The sequence below is a fragment of the Gekko japonicus genome, unplaced genomic scaffold (genome assembly GCF_001447785.1).
Source record: "Gekko japonicus isolate JY-2015 unplaced genomic scaffold, Gekko_japonicus_V1.1 scaffold55, whole genome shotgun sequence".
NCBI classification, from domain to species: domain Eukaryota; kingdom Metazoa; phylum Chordata; class Lepidosauria; order Squamata; family Gekkonidae; genus Gekko; species Gekko japonicus.
The window spans coordinates 422,135-446,213 of record NW_015160837.1 but is presented as its reverse complement, the minus strand read 5'-3'; the positions used below and the strand labels follow the sequence as shown (position 1 = coordinate 446,213).

Genomic DNA, 24,079 nt, shown 5'->3' with positions numbered 1-24,079 from the left:
TACACGGGTCCTCGGCCGTCACGGTCGCCGGCCGTTCAGGGTGCCAAACGGCCTCGATTTCGGGGATGGATAGAGATTCCCGCCCGTCCGAATCACCAAAAAAGAAAACCAGGCCATTACCTCCTTGCTGACAGAAAGGAGGAAAGGGAGAGCGTGTTACGTCATCACGGTCTTGTAGTCGCCGTCACGTCCCCCCGTGACGCTATCGCGTTCGGGTCACGTCCCCTCACCAGCGAAGCTCAGTCCGGAACAATCGATCGCCGAGCGTTTGCGTGGCGGCGAAGGCCGCTTGCTTACCGTAGACAGGCTGAGCGCCGAGTTCATCGTTAGAAAGGCGTGTTTGCCCAGTGGTGAAGACAGCCGAGCTCTTCGATGGAACGCGCGTTCGCTCGATGGAGAAAACAGTTGACGTAGACTAGGCGGCTGAGCGCCGAGTTCTTCGATCGAAGGCCAAGGGCCTGAGGAGGATTTCATGACAGGGAATCCGGCTGAGGAACAAGGCGGGCGATGCTCGTGAGGCCTCTCGGGCCAGGCTGTGGCTGAACATGTCTGTGCTCCACCGGGCTTTCCCCTCTGGGGTTGTCGCCACAGCTGCTGCCAGAGCGAATCTGTGGAGCCTTAGCTTGGCGGCACCGGGAAGCCCGGTGAGTACCGGGTGCCCTTCCCGATACCCACCAGGGCCTCCTCTTCTGTCCTCAGCGATGCCTCCTCATCTGTCCCCCCCACCACCACCCAGTGGATTTGCGTGTATGCCTTTGTTGGACTCTGATGTCATCGTCTCCATTTCCCCTTTCGGGGAGGCCGTTCTCCAGGTTCCATCCCTTTTCCCGTTTAAATTCCCGAGGAAGAGAGCAGAGGCGACAGGGGGGCACGTTGACTTTTCAGGATATGTGGTTGTGGCCAGTGTTCCCTCTAAGATGAGTGAGTGTGAGCTAGCTCACAGTTTGTTAGCCTCCGGCTCACACATTTTCCTCTTAGCTCAGGAAGGATGGGGCTCCAGAGCAGACTACGTAATTTATGCAGCAGCCAAATCACTGGCTCATCACAGCTTTAATGCTGTGGAGTCTTGTGAGCAGAAATTCTACTTTGTGGGCTACTGGCATTACAGTTGTGAGTGGGGGATTTGGCTGCTGCATAAATTAGTTTGCTCTGGAGCCCCATCCTTCCTGAGCTGAGTCAAAAAATGTGTGAGCCGGAGGCTAAAACACTGTGAGCTAGCTCACACTAACTCAGCTTAGAGGGAACACTGGGGCCCACACCCCCTAAATTAAGAGCCATGCCCCAAGAGCCGGCCTTGCTGGCCAGAAGGTGGGATCTCCCGCGTGGGATCTCCCTCAGCTTAGAGGGAACGCTGGCCAGGAGCTCACAAAGCATAATTTTTGCTCACAAGACTCCACAGTTTAGAGGGAGCATTGGTTGTGACGCCCCTTCCCCCATTCACACCCCCACACCATAGACATTTACAGCAAAAAAAAAAATTTTTTTTTTGCTTGGTTTTTTTTCTGCAAATGGCATTGCTTTTAATGTTACCAATTTAGACAAATGAGAAACAGCAAAACACCTTGTCTTTGGGTACTCTAATCTACAACTTTGCCAAGAGCTGAAAGCAAACAAATAGTGAAGGAATAACAGCCAAGACTGTATGAAGAGAAATGGAAAGAAAAGAGAGGGGAAAAGTGAAAGAAAGTATGAGGAGTTGGCCACTACAGAACTAATAGAAGTATCTGGCTTCAGTATTAAAAGGGTACAGCAAGATTCTACCAAATAAAAGTGTGACTTTCCGGATTTCCTCTGCTACTAGAAGAATGATCTCAGGCATTCCTTCTACCATCCCCATAATGAAAGATGAGAGTGATGATTGTTATTTATATCCTGCTCTTCTATCCCCCCAAAATGGATCATCAGGGCAGATTATAACGTTGCAATTCACCCTAGTGAGTTTATGTCACAGGTGTGTTTGTCGAGACTCTTTGGATTACAAATTAAAATGATTACTTTTCAGAATATTGTATTTTTAAGGGTGATTAGAATTGTGAAAGGTATTACATTTACTTTCTACTTCTGGAAGATAATATAGTTGTTTTCTCCCAGGTATTTAGAAGGAATGCATGTAACCAGTCTGGCGCATCAGTTTCATTACCAGAGGAACAGAAGGCACGTTTGCAAAATGGACCTGATTTACAGGACTTTGTATCTGGGGAACTTTCAGACAAGAGTAATTGGGCAAAATATAAAGGCAGTTTAAAGCGGCAGAAAGGAGAAAGGTAATTAAAAGAAGATTCTTTTTTATTCTGCTTTCCAGTACTTTCATAACCAGCTGCTATTTCAGGCTATTGGCATCATAATCCAAGGTTTCCCTCATCTAAATGAAATGCTACTTGTTTACCAGCTGTTCCTCTGCTTAAACAGAATGTCAGCTTTTTAAGAAGCGAGCTTCTTAGGGTGAAAACAAAATGAGATTATATACAATCAGGTGATAATCTGAACAAAAATTGCTGTTGTGAACTATGAGAAAGTTCATTGCTACCAGATGTCTAATTTTTAGCTGTCTGCCATCTTCATATAGACTGTGCATTGGTGTAAAAAGTGCAAGAAACAATCAGCGTTTAGAAATCTTCAGAAACTCTTTGTCTATCATGAATTCTTTGTCCAATTTACATGGAAGGTTCCACTGCAGTCAAACAATAAGATGAGAGAGAATCAGGGCTCTAGTCGGGGGGGAGCTCTCAGGTACGGAGCTCCGGAAGAGAACCTCTAGGGGGCGGGGCGGTCACGTGGTGAAGCCCCGCCCCCTTCTTTACCCCGCCCTCTGCTTCGATCCTCATTCCGTTTGGGAATGAGGATGAAGCAGGAGGGTAAGTAGCCGGGCCTTCTGACACACTTCCGGTGATGTCAGGGGGTGTGGCCTTCTGTCACTTCCGGTGATGTCAGGGGGCGTGGCATATGCAAATAAGTTATGCTAATGAGTTATGCTAATGAGCTCCGGCAGCTCTTTTTCTACAACAAGACCCCTGGAGAGAATAATATTTTAAATTAAATATATTGTTCATAAGGGAAAAATTAATTTATAGTTTGTAAACAATTAAGCAGTCTAATGAAGCAAAATAAGTATCGTACTGTTTTTGTTTTTAATATTGTTTTAGACTACGACTTCCTCCATGGCTGAAAACAGAGATCCCAATTGGAAAGAATTACAACAAATTGAAGACTACATTGCGGAATTTAAATCTCCATACGGTAAATCTAGTGCCTGTTAAATTCTGGGTAATTATGAGTTGTGATTTAGGCCGCACACTTATTTAGAAGCAAGTTCTACTGCAGTTAGTGGGATTTACTTAGAAGTAAATGGAATTCCGTTTTTAGAATCATAACGAAATTAAATGTGATTCTGTGATTCTATAGGGATGCTCCAGGCTGATGGGGGTTGGACTAGATGGCCTGTGTAGATCCTTCCAACTTTGTGATTCTATGATTCTATAACATAAGAGCCAAGTTTTTTCCCCCAGGGTGGATGGATCCTGTACTTGTAATAGTGGTTTATATTGCTGTAGCCACTGCAGCAGTGTATTCCTAGTAAGGCTGTTGCTGTTAAAACCCACCCCTGAGCATCTTGGGTCCACAGCATGCTTGTACTAGAATGCATTCTTCAGATGTGAAAGGACAGACAACATGTGGCTTTTGGGACCTGTCTGTTAGTTCTGACCCTTGAAGTATGACATATATGACATTGCAAGGGGCGGAGAAAGGGGAATGAGTGCCAGCCCAGCAGGGCAATTCAGGTGGTTGTTCTGCTAGGTTATGACACTGCATTGGTATTGTGACCTCTCATAACATCATCGTTGTTGTAGCAGTAATATTTGTCTTAAAAAGGCTAAAAGGGCACACATGTTCTTGTTCCACTGTCAACAGTTATTTCATTTTTACTGTAGGTATGTGAGGAAGCACGTTGTCCAAATATCGGTGAGTGTTGGGGAGGAGGAGAGTATGCTACTGCTACAGCAACTATAATGGTAAGCTGACCGCTGGCAATGGAATGTTTTATTAGAATAAGAACCTTTCTTTTCTTCCATCTATCATTAGACGATGGTAGACTATGCTCTCGAGCAGCAGAGATAGCTATGCTTTAAAGAATGAAAGGACCAAAAAAATGGTTACTGCTAAAGTAATTTTAGGATCCTTATCACAAAATAAAAATTACAATGCATCGGAGATTGAAAGTTCGGGATGGCAAGCTAGATGAGGAGTAATAAAAGATGCTCTAGGATCCTCCAAGATCAGGCGCTCAAAAAGAATATGAAAGGAGGTGTCGATTCTACCTAAAGGGCAAGGACAAAGATGGTCAGAATATGGAATATTCAAAAATCTACCCTAGTGAACCGGAGAAGAATTACCATTAAGCCTAGCCAGGCAAAAAAACCCCAACCACCTTGCTTAGGGAGGGATAGCTAAATAATGTACATAAACAGAAAAGTTTTCGGGGGAAGAATACCAAAATATTGAGAGGAGCAGACACAATGTGCTCTAAACATAGTACTCAAATAATCAAGATTTGTAATATGCTTCTTAATTTAGCAACAGGTTTTCATCAGATCAGGTGCTATGCCAAGGGCCAGCAACTGTTCATCAAGAAGTTTCATCCAAAAGGATCCAAAGGAGTCCAATTCCAGTACCTGCAAAAGACCCCCTCACTGAAAACCTGCTTAAGCCTTAGAAAAAGTGCTTAATCTGACTTTATTGGATGCCAATTTACATTGAGTACTTCAAAATAAATTAGATGTAAACAAGATATCCAAATATCTGTATTCCTTGGCTTGTTCAAGCATAAGACCATCCAAGGGCCCATTAAAAGAGGGAAATTCCTTTTTTCTTAGAGAAGACCATAATTTTAGGCTGCTTATTGTTGATATACAAACCCTCTTTAGAACAGTAATGTGAAAAAATTCTTAATGGTCTTTGGAGTGTGAATGTATACAAAAACTTCTCTGCTGTGTTTATTCCTGGGCACTGTACCAGAGCAGCATACAGTAGAAGACATGGGAAGGAATTACTTGTCTTCGCTATGTCCTGGAAAGCGGTGGGCTACTCTGGTCACGTAATCAGTGTTCTAAGGGCTCGTTCTTAATTGATATGAGCAGTATGGTTAAAACTCCCGTGTAGTCACAGATTGTGCTTGGAATACACTCGTTAGACATGGGGTGTCTATGACCAGGTTCCTAGAGAGGTATGATACTGGCATGAGGAATAACCACATCATCCACCCCTCCTGTGTGATCTTTTTATTGGACTATGTTGCCAGAGCAGTACACTCTCTCTCTGAGCTAAACCACTCTGCCTTAGTAACAGAAGCACAGTCCTTAAGTCAGATTGCAGAGCTGGTGCTACTCCTAAACTGTATTCAGTGTCATTCATTTAATGGGAGCTTAAGAATAGAATTTCACAAACCACAGCTGAGAAGATTTTTGGTGCCCTGCCCTACCTGCTGCTTGGATTCTGCTCAGGGTCTCAGTGTACCATTTGTGATGGCAGCCACACTAGGAAACAGGAGGTAGGCTACGGGGTTGTGCACGTCTTCAACTCTGTGCATCAGATGTTGCTTAGACGTGTGCAGTGTAAAGTGAATTACTTTCTCATCTGCTGGCTGGCCACTAAGATTTAAAAAAAAAAAAATTAAGTGTAGAAAGTTCAGTGATCTTTCTCGAACAACATAGGAGTTTCCTTTCCTATTCCAGCTAATGGGGGATACGTGCACAAGAGGTTGTCGGTTCTGCTCAGTCAAGACAGCCAGAAGTCCTCCTCCGTTAGATCCCGAGGAACCATATAACACAGCAAAAGCAATAGCTGAATGGGGTCTGGATTATGTTGTGCTGACTTCTGTCGACAGGGATGGTTAGTAAGTGTTCATATTTCCCCCCCAAGACCAAATGTATGTTTGTATGTATGTAAAAGTGTCAGCATTTAACGCTTAGTTAAGATACTCGTAAGTCATGCAAACGAGTATTAATTGCCTGCTAAATTATAATGGTGATAAAAAAAATAAATAAGATGGATACAAACTAAATAAAAGGGGAAAGAACTCTTGTTACAGTTTCTCTGTGGCTTCTATTCCAATAGAAAAGTTGCTACAAGGGAATTTTGGATGTTTCCATTGCAGTTCCATGAAGACTAGAAATAGCTGTTGAACAATATAAAGTAAATTCTGATAAACAGGTTGTTAGGGTTACCAGGTCGTACCTGGCACCCAGTGGGGGCTCCCAGGTCCTTCTCGGGGTCTTCTGCCCCGCACACTTTGAAGTAAAAAAAACTAGTGTGTCACCCCTCCCTGACATTGGCGATGCAATGACGTCACTTCCGGTGATGTCATTGCATCAGGGACATCGCACAGTTGTTTGGGGGTGGGGTTTCCCCCGCCGGCCAGCTAGCAGGTCAGAGCCCCATGCACCCCTCCCCACCATACAATGTAGGGCTCGGTTGAGCAGCGCATCACCTTGCATCTGAATGCATCTGTATGCCTACTCATTCTCCAGCGGTATGTGCATTTCCCAATCCCTGCTAGTACCTCGCCTGGTGAATGAGGCACGTGCATGAATTGCCTTTTGCTGGGCTGATCTTTATTTATGGAAATGGCTGCCCAGTTATTTTTGTGCTTTGATATATTTTTTGTGATCTTCCATGGATGGAAAGGTAGCAAAAAAATTTTTGGACACAAAGTCAATACTTCTTTTGCATGAAAATTAACTCCAGTGTACTGTTCTTAGATATTCCTGATGGTGGAGCAGCACACTTTGCAAAAACAGTATCACACTTAAAAGAAAGGTATGTGTGAATATGCATACATTTAAATGTAGGCCTTTTAAAAAAGATTAATACAGCATTATTTTTCTGTGATGTATACTGTGCATATTTAGTTTTTAACCCTTGCTTTTCAGGAATCCGAAAATTCTAGTGGAATGCTTAACCCCCGACTTTCGAGGAGATCTTGAGGCTGTAGAGAAAGTTGCTGTGTCGGGACTAGATGTATATGCTCACAATGTGGAGACAGTTCCAGAATTACAGAGGTGATGAAAGGTGATAAATATGAAGATAGGTTTCACACAGTGGAATTTTAAAAAAAGATGAAAAGGGCACCTCAAGAATAAATAAAGGAAGATAAATTAAGGAAGAATCTAATTGTCACGGTTTCTCTCTCACCCCAGTCCAGGGATGGGAGCTAAACCGAGCATTCAGCAACAATTAAACAAACCCCAGGAGAATGTCTGTACACTCTCCAGGCTTTACCAGTAGTCACTGCCACCAGGATCTCTCACAAAAGGTCCCCACCAAAGATCAGGAGCAGAGATCCCAACTCGTGCCTGGTCTATAGGACTTAGCAACTTTACCAGCTCTGTACCAGGGCTGCAAACAATTAATTAACACAGTGGTAGCCTCCTTAGGCGAACGGCTTAGACACAGGATTCAGTCATAGAAATCAGGTTGCAACAGAGGAAATAAGTCCAGATAATATTGATTATATATTATCTTTATTGTTCAGATGATGAAACAGAGGAAGTTGTACGGTGGTCGGGTTAAGCAGGTGAAGAAAGGGAATAAGATAACGAGGATGGAGATTATTTATATGCTTTCAATGTTTAATATGATTTCTAGAAAGAGGAGAATATAAGGAAAATTAAGTGTTAAGATATGTGTAAAATACATGGATACATGTACACTAAATAAAATATTAATAATTTAAAAAAGAATACATTGGTGGTTGGCACTGCCTGTTTCTGTTTACAAAAGGGGTCTTGCGTGTGGAAGTGGGATCTCCCAATCTGAATAGGATTTCTTTGTTGTACACAGCCAGATCCCATACAGGTTCTTTGTGTAAATAGACAAGGCTCTGGATCCGCTTTTGTTTTCTGTGCACATTAGGATCCTGCAAAATGTTGCACGTGCAGAGCATTATTTCCCTGCACATTTAGAAGAGGATTCTGTGTATGGCATAGCTTTGCTAAGAATTGCCTTCTATTTTTGCTGCACATAAGTCTGAGATTCTCACATTTTTATCGTGATGTGAGGCTTCCACAAAGTGCTCCTAGGATGCCCCTTCCCTGAGGAAAGGAAAGCAATCTACACTGATGGTAATTCATGTGGATTGCACTGCAAAAGTAGTTCAGCAAACGTAGTTCAGTAGTTTCTCTCCCCAGACATAAAGGGTGCACATTTTGATTCCTATAAGTCACGTTCAGTGCAATCCTAAGAACACTTTCCTTGAGTAAACCCCAGAATCCAGAGCAGGACGCTCTGTAGACCTGGTCTGGGTTTCTTTCTTTGGCTGGAGGCTTATGAGCAAAACTGCAGGTTTGGCATGCTGTGTGTATTGATTACTCACACTAAACCATTTGCTTGTTTTCATGAGCAAAGCAATAATTTATAGGCATTGTCACTATAAACAGCAACATGAATATCAGTTATCACTGGGAGTTTATGTTCTCTGTGCCATTTTTCTGAATGTTTCTTTCTCTGCCTTAGGGCAGGGATGCTGTTTCACTTGCCTGAGATGCAAAGTTTCTGCTAGAAAGCTCAGAGAAACCATATATAGGCAGGAAACTGCAGGGGGGAAGTGTGGCTGTTTGTCCCGGGGCAAACTAACGCGCGGTTAAGCGATCAGACCTCCTGTGGAGGTACCGTGGAGGTTCCGTGGGTAGGGAGAGGTGCCGATCACAGGACACGCCTGCGCGCAACGAAGAAGCGCGTGCTGCGGCAAACTGGTTTTCTTTTTTTGTGTACACGACGAATGCGCATGCTCCGTTGGGTGGGTGTGTGCATCCACGGAGACTTGGGGGAAAAAAACCCTTTTTCGCAAGGGGACATGGGCGGGCGCCGGATGCCACCGGAAACGCGATCAGACGCCCGCCCTTGCCCCGCGGTTTCCGGAAACTAGTACCTCCGAGGTACTAGTTTTTTGCTGTGTGTTTTCGGCAGGAAGCCTTGGTTGTGCCACGGAAGCGCTACGCTTCCCAGATGTGCTGGTGAGATTGCGCCCGGAAACTCCGCCTGTCTTCCGTCTCTCTTGCGTGGCTAATGTTCCGTGTGACCGCAGCCATAGATAGAGAACTGAAGAACCAGGGAAGTAAAAGATACTGGGTTTATGAATAGGCAGCTTTTGATCATATTTATTATTTTTGTTGTTGTTGCTGAAGACAAGTTCGAGATCCTCGAGCCAATTTTGACCAATCCCTGAATGTTCTGAAGCATGCTAAGAAGGTGCAACCTGATGTAATTTCAAAAACATCCATCATGCTGGGCCTGGGTGAAACAGATGAACAAGTACTCACAACCTTGAAATGTAAGTCAACTTCCCATGTGTGCAGCTACTTGGAAGCAATCGCCAGTAAAGTCAGTGAGCCTTTCCTCTGAATGAATGTGCTTAGGATCAGGATGCTAAGCAATGCCATACCAAGGTATCCTTTTTATCTTTTATAGTATTACGTGACGCAGATGTTGACTGTTTGACCTTAGGACAATACATGCAACCCACAAAACGTCACCTAAAGGTAAAAATGTCATATTTTCGCATTCAAAGTAGGTTATTATGTGAAAATCACTCTTTCTACTTGATCGCCATTGGCTCATGGGATGTCTGCACCAGCTGCCATTCACAAGGGATGTCCAAAACCTTGTCTCTGATACATACTAGGTTCCTATAAATGTTCTGTTAAATGTTTCTTTTAGTGGAACTGTATAAAAAGAGAGGACCTACTTGGTGCAATCTATTACCTACTAATAAAGGCTCTTCTAAAAAACTTTTCTGTGAAACTGTTGACTCACCTCAGTGCTCACCCTCTATGGAAGCAAACAGTACAATCCTAAACATTACTCAGAAGCATGAGGAGGGGTAGCTTGTATTCATTAAGGCCAGAAAAAAAAAGATGTGCTTCTGGATTACTAGATCATGAGTATGGCATTTCTTCTTTTCCAGGTGGATGAATATATCACACCTGAGAAGTTTAAATACTGGGAAAAAGTAGGAAATGATCTTGGATTTCATTACACTGCCAGTGGGCCTCTTGTGCGCTCTTCATACAAAGCAGGTGAAATGTTGGTTCTTATTTAAGACTTAACTTCTGTCCCCCTACCCCCAAATCCTGGTAAGAAGACTACATCTCTAGGGACCCAGAAACCATATTTCTGTTTTGGCAGTTTAGCTGAAGAGTATTGGTTATAGAAAACATTGCCTATCCCTTAAGAGTGTGCTTGAGCATTTAATCGCATGTTTTAAGTTGTAAAGGGTGTGTCCATTGTACAAATTGCATCCATGTCAGTGGCTCTCCCATGCAAGCACCATTGGGCAGAAGCAGTGCATTGTGAATTGTGGCCAGAATGAAAATCCAGATCTAACTTATTGTGTGTAGTTTATCATTTTAGCCATCACATGCAAATTTCTGATTCCTTTTGCCTTTTAAGTCCTGTTATGTGCATTATACGTCTTGGCAATGAAATATCCGGTGAACTTAAAATAGGATCTATATGCAATCACAGTAATTTTCTAAGCTGTTTAGCAAATGGTTCTCTAACAAGTGGGGGGGGGGGCCCTGCAGGATTTACAGGGGAAAATCCACACACACACACTTTCTCTCTGGACCTGGTGTGGCTCCTGGGCTCCCTGCAGTCACCACTGGGCCTGCTGTCCTCTCCCCTGCCACTTGCAGTGGCTGGCCTGCAGCTGCTCCAGGCGGGCCTGCCGAGTCTCCCCCTCATAGGCACTCTTGGTGGTTCACCCAAAGCTGCTCTGGGCTGTCCTGCCAGGGCTCCCCCCTCCCCCCTTGCTGGTTTTGGCAGGTTGCCTGGTGCAGCTCCAAGCGGGCCAGACCCGGTGGTGGCTTCCAGACTCCACCCCTGCAGCCACCACCAGGATTGTTAAAGGTAAGTGTGGTGTCTGCATGTGCATTGACGGGGGGGGGGATTTTTTTTGTTAGATTTTTCTGCAAACCTAGAGGGTCCCCCAAGTTTGCAGAAACATCCATTTAATCCAAGTATGGCCCCAATTTGCATATATGTATCCACAGATGGGGGGCACACTTAGGAATCAGATATACAGATAATGGGAGTTTTAGCATCCACAGTGGACAATATAAAAGCCGGAATGAATTAAATAAACGAATTGATAGCCGAAGAAGGCAAAGTTAAAAGACAAGGTCCAAGTTGTGGTTGTTGTTTTTTAAGTCAGTCTGTTTTCTCGCTGTGGCGCAATTTTAAAGCTGTGCCAGGTTGGCAGAGACTGATTTGCTGCTTGATTAAAACTGATGCTCATTGCATTTTCGCCTGTGTTTTAGGTGAGTTTTTCTTGAAAAATTTAGTCGAGAAGAGGAAGACAAAAGTGATCTAAAACAACACATGCCTGGAGGAATTGCCAGTACTGCTTTAACGTATAGTATTCCCGGTGGCAGCATCACGAAGAAACTGACTGATACGCATTCAGCTGGCTTTTGCGGACCTCAGAATTAAACCTAGCCTCGAAGTATCCAGATTATCGTTGAACTCTTGCATGCTTTAATACAGTAAAAATATAATATGTATTCAAATAACAATGTCAAATGGCAGAACCCAACCAAAGGTAAATGCTGTAAATTCTGGAAGAAGATATTTAAATGCAGATCTAACCTGTTCATTCAAATAAGACTTAAAGCACTTACATATGTCTGGATCATTATCGCAGAGTCCCTATCATAATTCGTGCCTTTTGAGATTTATCTGGTACTTGTGCAGTGTAAAAAGTCTGATGCTGTGTAGACACTGCACGGTGAACACAGTTAGATCTTACTGCCAGATGTGACTAAGAGTGGATGCAGTGATGGTGTGTATTGTCCTGGCAGTGTGAGCCCATTCAGAACCTTTCACTGTGCAGCAGGAAGGGGCCAGTGACACGATGCCCATAATTAAATGCAGTTGGTTCATGCATAGATAAAGGTTGCACATGAAGCCAGTTCTTCATTGGATCTTTTCTCTTGAGCAGTCTATCAGCCAGAAAAAAATCACAGGTTTTCTTTGCAGCAGCTCCTGCTCCTAAAGGCACACCATTTTTAAATGTCAAAAGAATGGCATATTTTAGTGATGCAAAGTTTTCTTCAGCATGAGAGCACATTCACTACCTTGAAGTTGTAGGCGACATGGAAGGATGGGGACCAACATACGATCGTATTATCAATTCAGGTTTCTACCTCTCTTTCACTCCCCCCACGACCACCACCACTCTGCCATAAGCAGCAAGAGTAGCAAGGTGATGAGACCACTCCAAAAATGCATACAAACAAGGTATGGTTTGAAAGCCTGTAGTAAATTAGCAGTACTTACACTGCTTAACAGTACTTACACTGCTTAACAGGAGTAGCAATTTTGGCACAGCTTTTTTTTGGTAGTCAAAAGGGAGGACCCAATTCCGTCTTCTACCCATGGAAAAAGGGTGAAGGGCGAGTAGCCCTTTGCATATCTGTATGAAGCATTATAACCGGGTTCTTTTGTCCATATGCACTTACAGGGCTTTTTTTGTAGAAAAAGCACAGCAGGAACTCAGTAGCATAACAGGCCACACCCAACAGCAGACATGCATTAGCATATTAGGCCACAACCCTGACAGAGCAGCTCATATTATGCCACACCACACATTACCAGAAGTGTGGTCATCCAGCCACACCCACCTTTTGCTTCTTATTCTGTTTACCTTGTTTGTTGTCAAAACCCAGGGCTTTTTTTTGTAGCAGGAACGCTTTGCATGTTAGGCCACACACCCCTAATGTAGCCAGTCCTAATTTTTCACCACTGCAGCACACTGGATTGACACTTCCCTTGACCTATCCGCTACAACCCCAAGATCTGTTTCCCTCTCAGTCTCAGCAAGTTGACCTCATTAGCCTATAGTTGAAGTTGGGATTCTTTTATCCCAATGTGCATCACCTTCCGCTTCATTGGCCACGTTGTCGCCCACTCGTCCAGTTTGTGGAGGTCTTCTTGGAGCGCTTCACAGTCAGCCTTGGTTTTCCCCATCCTGAATAATGCTGTGTCATCTGCAAACCTGGCCACCACACTTCTCACCCCTAGTTCCGGATCGTTTATGAATAAATTAAATACTAGCAGTTCGAAAGCAAGAAATTGCAGGTAGATAAATAGGTACCCCTTCGGTGGGAAGGTAACAGCGTTCAGTGCGCCTTGGTGTTTAGCCATGCTGGCCACATGACCACGGAAACGTCTTCGGACAGCGCTGGCTCTTCGGCTTGGAGACGGAGATGAGCACCGCAACCCTAGAGTCGGATTCGACTGGCTTTCGAGCAGGGGAACCTTTACCTTTACTTACCAGTGCCAATCAATGTTCCCTCTAAGCTGCAGAGCCTTGTGAGCAAAAATGCTACTTTGTGAGCTACTGGCATGAAAGTTGTGAGTGGGCGATTTGACTACTGCATAAATTAGTTTGCTCTGGAGCCATCCTTCCTGAGCAAACACAAAAATGTGTGAGCCGGAGGCTAAAAACCTGTGAGCTAGCTCACACTAACTCAGCTTAGAGGGAACACTGGTGCCAATACCGATCCTTTTGGGACACCACTACATACTTACATTGTGAGAACGGTCCATCGATTCCTACTCTTTGCTTCCTGTTATTTAATCAGTTTTAATCCATAAGCGAACCCATCCTCTTGTCCCACGACTGCTAAGTTTACTCAAGTGTCTGGTGAGGTACCTTGTCAAAAGGCTGGAAAGTCCAGGCATAGAATGTCTACTGGGTCACCGTAATCTACATTCTTGTTCACTTTCTCAAAAGAGTTCCAAAAGATTGGCGAGGCAGCACTTCCCTTTGCAGAAGCCATGTTGATTTTCCCTCAGCAGGCTTTGTCCCTCTGTGTGCCTAACAATTCTATCTTTGAGTACAGTTTCTACTAATTTGCCTGGGACGGACATTAGGCTGACTGGCCTGTAATTTCCTGTTCCTCTCTGGATCTCCTTTTAAAAATGGGTGTAACATTTGGTACTCTCCAGTTTTCTGGTACAGCGGCTGTAATTTAGTGATAGTTTGCATATACAGGTTAGCAGATCAACTATCTCACCTCTGAATTCCTTAAAAACTCTCAGGTGTATGCCATCAGGACCTGGAGACATGTTGGTTTTTAATCCCCCCAGTAGGTCTAGAACTTCATCTCTGGTTACCTCAATTTGGCTGAGTTCTTCAGCCTCCTTTCCTGGAAATAGGGGCTGTTGCACGGGTACATGCTCCACACTTTCCACAGTGAACACAGGAGCAAAAAAATCAGAGCTTCTTTGCCATTTTCCCGTCTTCCTTTATTCCATTGTCCTCCAAAGACCCTGCTGCTTCTCTGGCTGGTTTCCTGCTCCAGATATATTTTTGAAAATGTGTAGTTTGTCTTGATGCTTTTAGCAACCTACTCCTCAAAATCTATTTTGGCGTGCCTAATTATTGACTTACATTTCTTTTGGTCCCTCCTGTTCAATTCATTGGGGGCAGACCTTACAAGAAGCCTTTTTACTTTTTATAGCTTGTCTTCTGTTGTTAATCACTCATCCTTCTTTTAGACTTGGCAATGCCTTTCCTAACGTGTAGAACGCATTCTATTTGGGCTTCAATTAGTATGGTTTTAAATAGCTTCCAAACATTCTCTAGGGGTCTGACTCTCTTGTTTCCCCTTCAGCTTCCTTTTTATGATTTCCCTCATTTCTGTAAAGTTCCCTTTTTTGAAATCAAATGTTACAATTTTGGACTGGGGGGTAGCTTTCCATTGAACTGAATGCTGAACTTAACAGCATCATGGTCACTGTTCCCAACTGGTGTAAGGACCCGTACATCTCTCACCAGGTCTTGAGACCCACTCAAAACCAAGTTCAAACCCACCAAGCCCCTCTGGTTGGCTCTGTGACCACCTGTTCCAGTGCAGAGTCATTTACGATGTCCAGGAATCTCATTTCTACAGCATGACTTGAGCATGTTTACCCAGTCAATGTGAGGGTAGCTGAAGTCTCCCAGTATAACAACATTATCTGCTTTAGTCACCTCCCTTATTTCCTTCTCCATCTCAAGATCACCCCCACTTTTAAGGAACCCTTGGGGCCCATACCGTTTCTGTCGGGGAGTTAACTCCCGATGTTTTCTAATTTATTTGATACTATGCCCTCTTTGATGTAGAACACAACACCTTCTCCAACCCGTCCCTCCCTGACCTGCCCATAGAGCTTATACCCAGTATAGATTTTCCCCATTCCACCAAGTTTCTGAGATACGTACTGTATCTAAATTGTCATTGAACACCAAACACTCCAGCAACACAGCAGGTAAATATCAATGAGCACAAAATTTATTGTTTGTAGTCACAGTGAGGTAGCAAGCATGATTAATATACATCATTTTGTTCTGCTAGAGTCATAGGACCTTTGTTTTAGCATCCGCTGTCAAAGCAGCAAGGGAAAAACACTTTCAGTGGTTTGGCTTTTTTAGGCCAAGTATTTCCACTTAAGCTCATGTAGACATTATTTGTGGGGGGACCCCAGGAACAGCAGTGGGCCAGCTCTTGTGCCAAAGACCTGAACCCCCTCTGAATCAGGAAAAATGGACAGGGCCATTGGTTTGAGGCAATGATATTTTTTTTTTGAAGGACCATTTTGGAGGGTGGCACTTACAGCTAATCACTGCCATCTGATATTCCTAAAGGTGAGAAGGCAGGGAAGCATTAAAAGACCATAATACAAGGGGGGGGGAGATTACACAGCCAAACATGCCATATTGCTTGGAATTCCACTTCCTGCCCAGTAGCCTAGATGGGACGATGGTGGCCCTCAGCCTTTTTCTACCAATATCTACACCTCTCACTTTGTTGTTTTAATGAGACCTGCTGTTTGGTTCGTTCGAGCATTAGTGCTCAAACGGCAGTGAGAAAGATGGCAAAATGAAAGAAAATGGGTCAGATGGTTACATTTTTTTATTCCACAATTCCTCCAAGGAGTTCAGGGCAAGGTACATTGTTTTCTCCTTCTCCACTTTATCTTAAGAACTTTGTAATGTGGTTTAGGCTGAAGAGTATGTGACAGACCTAAGGAAACACAGTGAGTTTATGAATGATGGGAGATTTGAAACACAAGTCTCCCCACTTTTAATACAACATTCTAACCCCCCTCCCTGGTTAATGGCGAATGGCCATTGCAGGCATCTGAACAGCCCTTCTACACATCTGACGGTGGAACACGTTACACTTGTTTGTTAAATCTGTATAAAGGAACAGGCTGACCAGCAGTTGGCTTGCTTTCTGACTAACATTCAGGTAGGTTCCAGAATTCCTAGATGCAATTGTGACCCACTGGAACCAATGGAAGTTTGCTGGAAGTGGAATCATTCTTTCGCTTCTAATGCGTTCTTGCAAATAAGGCTGTAAGAGTTACCAGCCCCTATTTGTTTCACATCTCAGCTGCCTAAATGAAAAACAACGCCAGTTTTCTCCCACTTTACAAAAGCTTCCTTGCCAAGAGAATTCTCCTTTGCAACAGATACCTAGTTGAGTGGGTATGTATCAACTTTGTCTAAGGAAGGCTAATCACACAAGTCACAGGAACTGACGGAGACGGGTTAAGAACAAATGGGACTCCACATACAGCTCCTCCTCTTCCTTTAACGTGGCTCTTGCTTTTGAAAAGCCTGCACTGAGGGCGTCTGCAGATGCTGCCTCCATCACAGTCACCGGTGTTTCCAACAGGCTCTGGCCATTTACGAGCTCTTTCACTACTGTGACATCTAGTTAAATACACATTGCTTTTGAAAAGGGGCCTGGGAACAGCCCGGTCACTAAGCGTGCTGATAGAGCCTGCCTCAAGCAGCAAAGTGAAAGGCATTGTTGAAGAGGTAGCGCTGTCATTAAGGTTTCCCCCCACTGGGGTGGGGGGTGCAGTCTGGATTTTCTGGTACCAAACTGCTTCAAGCCCTAAGGGTTACTGTGGCGGGTGGAAAGTGGCCCTTGCAAAACCTGCCCACCCCTGCCTAGAGTCAAAGGAAACATTCCACCAAAAGCCGCTGTACAGCCTTCATGTACCTGGTGGGAGTGGGCTGTGGCTCAGGCCCAAATAAATGTGTTAGTCTTCAAGGAACCCCTAGACGTTTGTCGATCAGGTTACAGCTGACAATTGTGGCCACCTCTCTGCGGCTTCACGACATGTTAAACAAATTACAGTACCAAACAAATGGGGATTTAAAAAAAAATCCTTTTGGGATTTGAAAACAGTTTTGTGAACCTTTTATAAAGTAGAAGTCTGCAGTTTGAAGCCAATGCATTTGTTACATTAAAAAAATTATTACTAAAAATCACTTATAACTGTACAATTTCACCCTAAAAATGACAGCGGTTCCAGTATTATAAAAATAGAGATTACAAAATAAATTCTGGTTTGAAATGTGCCCAGTACTTTTATACTCTTCGTGTAAAATTGTCTTCATTATCCGAACGTAACTGAGCGCAGTCCAGCAAAGCGTTTCTCAGACCCCATTCATTTTGTGTAAGGGGCTTTCCTTCCATTGAAGCCAATAGGCCCAAGTGGCTGAACTGTGCCCCTTATTATTTTAAAACTGATGCAGATTTATAGCTCACAGAAGAAATTCTGTTACAACCCGTGGATACTGATTTAAAACCTAGACCCTTGGCTTCTTCAGGGGAGGATCCTGCAGGCTAAACTTTGGTATGTCAGAAGAAGAAGCGAATGGAATCCTCTTGGCTGATACTTTCTTCCCAATTGTCTCGATCTGAAGGGGGAAAAAATCCACAGGACAAGGAAGGTTAACCACATTTAACATGCAGTTCCTCTGCAGTCTGTACTGCCTGATAATTCTGACTGTGTAGCTTGGTCCTTAAGTAGGGCTGCCAAGTGGGGGCGGGTAAACCCCCGCTCCGGAGGCCCCCGCGGAATCGGGCCCCGGGGGGAACTCCGCCCCCGATCACGTTGGGGGCGTGGCCCCAATCATCGGAGGGAAATCAACGGACGGCTCCCAGAGCCCGGCGAGGCTCCCCCGCCGGTAAGAAAAATTGACCTGGCAACCCTACCCTTAAGTCATTACAAATCATGCCAACCATAGGATCTCCTTGCTTTGGTTATTAGCTTCTTTGTAGTGGTGGGAGGGGCGGGGCAGGAATGTGCACGCATGAGGACGGCTGCTAATCTCAGTGTGTAATAGCTAAGTAGGCTTCTTTTCCTCTGAACACAGCACTGGAAGGTACCAAAGGGGCATCTAATCCCAATGCCTCCCCAGAACCATGACCATTCACCTACCCACCCAAATAGATCAACCCAAAAGAGGGCACACAAAGCATGCATATGCATACACACAGCGGAAAAAGGGCCGGCAGAGTAAGCGAATCCAGGTAGCTCAAACAAGAGTGCTAAAGGAATCCAAGTTGCAAGGGGCAGCCCCCAAAAAAGAAGTCATTAGCTAATATGACCTGATAGCAAAGTCCTACTTAATCGAATACGGCGATTGGCAACATCCTTCATGGGAGCAGACACATTACTATTTTTCCAATAGCAGCTCTCAACGGAGCTTTCCAAAACGCTTTTTATATTCACGAGAATTCAAGGGTCAGTCCTCGTGACTCGGGGGCTCTGGACAAAAGTCGAGGATGAGGTCTCAGAGTCACGGGACGCGGCAGGCAGGGCAGCCACCACAGTTGTGCCTTCCCTCCCACTGCTCTACAGCTCCTCGCTAAAAGGCAAATGCAATCCGCTGTAGGGTGGTTGTGGGGGGGGCAACTCTCACTGCCTTATAAATGACTGCTGGGGCCACAGCCTGAGTGATGATGCCCCTCATTGCCATCGTCTGCAGCAGCGGCAAAAAGGCTGGCAGTGGCGGCTTGCCATGAGGGCCGCTTGGCACACAGCCCCCCCCACACCTCCCCCCCAATGCAAGGCTCAGGCCAGGGCAGCTCCCCCGGTTGCCCGTGGTTAAGACCGTCTCTGGAGAGTTCAATATCCGGGTTAGAACGGATAAAAGGAAGTACTTCTTCACTTGGAATTCACTGCCACAGGAAGTGGTGGCGGCTACAAGCATGGACAGCTTCAAAAGGGAATTAGATAAGCATATGGAGCAGAGGTCCATCAGTGGCTATTAGCCACAAGGTATAGATAGGGACTCTGGGGCAAGTGATGCTCTGTCATCTTGGTGCTTGGGGGGGGGTCAACAGTGGGAGGGCTTCTAATGTCCCGGCCCCACTGGTGGACCGCCTAATGGCACTGGTATTTTTGGCCACTGTGTGATACAGAGTGTTGGACTGGATGGGCCTTTGGCCTGATCCAACATTGGCGTCTCTTATGTTCTTATGTAATACATGGTGAGCCACAAGTCTGGGGTAGAAACAAGGCTATGTTCAAAACTGGTCCCCTCCTTTGTTAAAGATCAACACTGGCTCTGTTTCTGAATGCACAACAGCTAATATCGCTACTAACCTGGCTATACTGCCTCCCTTGTGATACACTCTTTGCTAATTGGTGTCCGTTGTCTGTGTGTGTCTGTATGCATTGAGGTTACTTAAGTGACTTACGTGTCAAAAACACGGAAAGACTAGTTCTGGTGCAAATTAATGCCCTCTATGTTATTTGAATATTGAGTGGTGTTTGCTGTAACAATTGTTTTTCCACCCACTCATCATTGCTATATTCTGGTTTGTGTATTGTCAAATATAGCAGCAAGACAAGTGATAGCAAGGAATTGGAAAGAAGCCGAGGAACTGACGATTAATCATTGGAGGGATAAAATGAATAATATAATAATCTTAGAGTATCTTACGATGAAGATACGTAGAATAGATGGGTTAAAGGTTAGTGAACAGGAGGAGGACTGGTTTAGAAGGATGGCGGGGTATTTGGGAAAGTTTAAAAAATTTGGGATGATCAGTCAGTTAATAGGAAATTGAGAGGTTAATTTGATTATAAGATTAAGATGGAAGTTTAACAGAGCAATAGAGTTGTACTTGGATTGATTGTGATATAATACTGTATGGAATTTTATTTATGTATCTATTGCCTGGAGGTCGCACATGGGTGGTGTTGGTGATGGAATATTTTACGAAATTAAACAATAAAGAATTATTATTTAAAAAATGTCAAATATAAAATACAAATTTATTATAGTAAAAAAAAAACGGCTCTAGGTTTTAGGTATCGGGTGCTGAAAGCGTGCTCCGGGGCTGCCCAATATGTTGCTGAAGATTCACATTCTCAGGGTTGATCCAGCACAGCAGGCACCCCTTGAATTATGAAGCCCCAGGAAGCTGTTTAGTCAGCCAATACGCTTGGATTGGCCCCAGTCACGATCTACAAACCAACCCTCACTGAAGCTAACGAAAACAATCAAAACGCTTTGGCTAATAGAATTTTGCATGGTATAAGTCCCAGGAAAGTATCAGTGTTCCAAGAAATGTATACCGAAAGGGAATGGAGGATATGATGTAAGCTCCCCATCCTGTTTCTTTCTGAAGCCATGCAAAGCTCTTATGGGGACTCAGTCAAGGGGCAACAGGGAGATTACCTGGAAACCAATGCGTTGTAGCTCATTATGAAGTTCATCGAGGACTCTCCTACCATCGAAGATGAAAGCCGGCTTCAACATCTTTTTGTGAATGCGCTCATAGTCCAGCTCCTGCAAACAGTGCCAGAGACTTATTTTCAGTGACATGAGCGTCTTCTCGTTCATGTTTGGAATCTTACCATTTTGCATCCTGCTTACCTTAAACATGTCCCACTCTGTACAGATCACAAGGGCATGGGCTCCATCACATGCTTCGTAGGGATCTTTGCTGATGGTGACTAGTCGGGACACTGCAGGGAAGAAACAAACAAAAGAGGCATTTGAGCATTAACTGAGCTGCGGTGGCTCAAGTGGTCAAGACGCTGAACTGCAGGCTGTGGAAAGTCGGCAGTTCAGCAGTTCAAGACCCGAGTGTACCGCATGACGGAGTGAGCTCCCGTCTCTAGTTCCAGCTCCTGCCAACCTAGCAGTTCGAAAGCAAGAAATTGCAAGTAGATAAATAGGTACCGCTTCGGTGGGAAGGTAACAGCGTTCCATACGCCTTGGTGTTTAGGCCACATGACCACGGAAACGTCTTCGGACAGCGCTGGCTCTTCGGCTTGGAAACGGAGATGAGCACCGCAACCCTAGAGTCGGACTCGACTGGCTTTCGAGCAAGGGAACCTTTACCTTACCTTGCTGCAGTAGACCGCTAAGCCAACTAGCCATACATGTGAAACAAAGTTTGGCTCCAGGGACACCTTCAAGACCAACAAAGTTTTATTTGGGGTCTTTGTTGGTCTTAAGGTGCCCCTGGACTCAAACTTTCTCCTGCTGCTTCAGACCAACACGGCTGCCCACCTGAATCTAATCCTACATGTGCAATCTCAGAGCTGGAGGAGCATTGAAAAGGCAAGACTCACTCACCTTGATCATCCTCAGATACAACTGGGAGGGAGAGATCCAGAATTATTTGTTCTCTCAGTACTTTGGGGTCATAGATATGTAGCTTTGCACCTTCATCCATTAAATACTTGCTGATGTAGATGCTGGATGATTCTCTAAGGGGGGAAAAACACCTTTTATGGAGAAGCTTTCATTAGGTAATTAGGAGGAGGAGGAGGAGGAGGAGGAAAAGGTTGGATTTATATCCTGCCCTTCACTTGGAGTCTCAGAGCGGCTTACAAACTCCTTTCCCTTCCCCTCCCCACAACAGACACCCTGTGAGGTGGGTGGGGCTGAGAGAGCTCTTGACAGAAACGGCTCTTTTTTCAAGAACAGCTCTTATCAGAACCATGGCTTGGCCCAAGGTCATCCAGCAGCTGCAAGTGGAGGAGTGGGGAATCAAACCCGGCTCTCCCAGATTAGAGTCCGCACACTTAACCACGGCACCACTAGTCAAACATGTTTTGAAAGCTATAATCCTCACAAGGTTGATGATGCATCGGTTTTCTGCACAGGCAATCATGTAATTTACATTCTTATTAGAGTGATACAGAGAACCAGTGTCCCTGATTATTACAATTTAACTTTACAAGTGGGCTAGCAAAGAATATAAAAAAACACACAAATGCATTAACTGATTCAGCAGCCTTTCTACCTGGGCTCTCAATGGTCCCCATCGTGACATTTTTTAAAACCCTGCGATCTGCACTGTAGAAACCATTCTTGCTTCATTAATCTCAGTGGTTAATGCTGTTCTGTAAACACAAACTGCAAAGCAGCTGAGTCATGGGAGCTGGCACATTACGCTAACCACAAGGCCATAAAAGGAGAGGAGAGGGCCCTGTGCAGGTGAAAGGTAAACAGAACAAAAGCTTATCATGGTAGCAAATCCTCCTCTTCTGCTTCGTATAAAAGGGTTAACTGAACAGTCAAGTTACCCAATAAAGCCAGATCCCAGAAACAGGCAAGAGGGCTCTTTGTGTATTACGAACACTCAAATTCTGCTCAGGTTTGCCGCACCGCAGCCTGGTTCTGCAGATAGTGGGAGTCAGGGGGCAAAAGAGGCAAAGGAGGATTCTCAGATTTGATCCCATGGACCGTCAAGTGAAAATCAAAGGGGACAGTAATGTAATCCTTTCCCCTTGGGAACCTCCCCTTGCCTGTTCATCACAGCTCCCATCCATACGCTATTACTCTGTCCGGCTTACCTGAAGGACCGTCTCTTCCCGTATGTTCCCTCAAGAGCACTACGATCGGGGAATCTCCATCTCCTGGGAGTGCCAGGTCCCCGAGAGATTAAGTTTGCCTCTACTAGGGCCAGGGCATTTTCGGTGGCGGCTTCTACCTGGTGGAATGAGCTCCCAGAGGAGATCCGGGCCCTGCGGGACCTTATGCAGTTCTGCAAGGCCTGCAAGACGGAGCTCTTCCGCCAGGCGTTCGAGTAGGAGCCGCCGCCGCCACTATTCTACCACCGAGGTGGCAAGTCATCGGCTGCCCTATAAAAATGGGGACAAGCGGGCCCAGGCAGAAGTTTGAGACAGCGTAGTGGGAGACTACGCTACTGAGACAGCTGGCCACCAAATCTGGGGGGGTTGTCCCCATCTTGGATGATTAATATAGGAATAGCACCGTATTATTGGAATGTTTTATTGTGATTTTAAATGTTCTATTTATTGTATGTTGTATTATATTTTGCACTCGGCTTTGCCGCATGTGAGCCGCCCTGAGCCTTTGGGAGGGCGGGATATAAATCAAACTAATAAATAAATAAATAAAACACTATGATGTGGCTATAATTCGACAATTGCCCAGTGAAGGACTGTGGCTGGCAGCTGGTTCCCACTTTGAAACAGCTACGGTTGAAGAAACGGAAAAGCCACAAGCCTCTCGGCGATGCGGGCCTCAAGCTATGGATGGGAGTAAATGTGGCTCTTTCGGTTGATGGTAGCTGTGAATGAGGCACCCCGTGACCGGCAGAGTGAGTAACGTTGGGTTAGAATTTCAGCAACGCGTGGAATACTCACAACTGCGGGCTGAGCTTGCTTTGTATTACCTTGTGTCTCCGGTGTCCTTCTTGAATGCAAATCCCAAAATAGCGATCTTCTTGTCGGTGACGGTATTAAATAAGCTATCAATGATCCGGGAAGCAAATCTCCTCCTCTGATAGTCATTCATGTCAATCACCTGCAATTACATAGACGGGCACAAGGCTGGGAGTCAAAATGCTTCCGTTCAGCAGTAACACAACATTAATGTATATAACCAGCTTCCAACTAACCGTCCTCAAGGCAGTTTTAACGTTTACAGCATGATTTTGATAGTGGTGAACAATTTCATAAAAGCTCAAATATTTTTTAAAAAGATAATGAACATCTATGCAGGTCATAAAGTGTATGCAGATTTGTTTCTTGCTGGTGATCCCTGGTCTTAGGGAGGTCCGGCTGTCGTCAACTAGGGCCGGGGCATTTTCGGTTCTGGCCCCGAGCTGGTAGAACTCTCTGCTGAATAACATCAGGACCCTGTAGAATCTGATGCAATTCTGCAGGGCCTGTAAGGCAGAGATGTTCCACCAGGCTTTTAGTAGAGGGCAGCAATGGGAGGGTTAGAACTGGCACCCTCTCT

At 44.9% G+C, this 24,079-nt stretch overlaps 3 protein-coding genes across 4 annotated transcripts in view; 1 reads left to right on the top strand and 2 right to left on the bottom strand.

The window, feature by feature from the left end:
* RPL9 (ribosomal protein L9) overlaps positions 1–145 on the bottom strand; it is a 10,885-nt gene extending 10,740 nt beyond the window's left edge. For both annotated transcript variants that reach the window (XM_015418242.1, XM_015418250.1), the window contains exon 1: positions 121–145. The gene's annotated coding sequence lies outside the window, so the exon portion shown is untranslated. The remainder of the gene's footprint in view (positions 1–120) is intronic.
* Positions 146–327: 182 nt separating this feature from the next.
* On the top strand, positions 328–11,932 carry LIAS (lipoic acid synthetase). The gene is made up of 11 exons (XM_015418233.1): positions 328–644; positions 2,092–2,264; positions 3,144–3,237; positions 3,930–4,010; positions 5,730–5,886; positions 6,756–6,813; positions 6,927–7,055; positions 9,180–9,325; positions 9,463–9,533; positions 9,959–10,070; positions 11,313–11,932. The coding sequence occupies exons 1-11, from the start codon at positions 546–548 to the stop codon at positions 11,363–11,365; spliced, it is 1,173 nt and encodes a 390-aa protein (XP_015273719.1). The 5' UTR covers positions 328–545; the 3' UTR covers positions 11,366–11,932.
* A 5,433-nt stretch (positions 11,933–17,365) lies between these two features.
* The window catches only part of UGDH (UDP-glucose 6-dehydrogenase), a 33,739-nt gene continuing 27,025 nt past the window's right edge, over positions 17,366–24,079 (bottom strand). Inside the window, exons 8-12 of the mRNA XM_015418223.1 lie at positions 23,511–23,641; positions 21,440–21,573; positions 20,732–20,823; positions 20,534–20,644; positions 17,366–17,758 (exon numbers count right to left, since the gene is read on the bottom strand). Coding sequence (XP_015273709.1) covers positions 17,648–17,758; positions 20,534–20,644; positions 20,732–20,823; positions 21,440–21,573; positions 23,511–23,641 — 579 coding nt within the window. The 3' untranslated portion in view covers positions 17,366–17,647. The remainder of the gene's footprint in view (positions 17,759–20,533; positions 20,645–20,731; positions 20,824–21,439; positions 21,574–23,510; positions 23,642–24,079) is intronic.

Bases quoted from the DNA above. Each gene is read 5' to 3' on its own strand.
- LIAS (XM_015418233.1), top strand. From the start codon at position 546: ATGTCTGTGCTCCACCGGGCTTTCCCCTCTGGGGTTGTCGCCACAGCT. The intron at 645-2,091 runs GTGAGTACCGGG...GTTTTCTCCCAG, and splicing joins TGGCGGCACCGGGAAGCCCG to GTATTTAGAAGGAATGCATG. The intron at 9,326-9,462 runs GTAAGTCAACTT...TATCTTTTATAG, and splicing joins AGTACTCACAACCTTGAAAT to TATTACGTGACGCAGATGTT.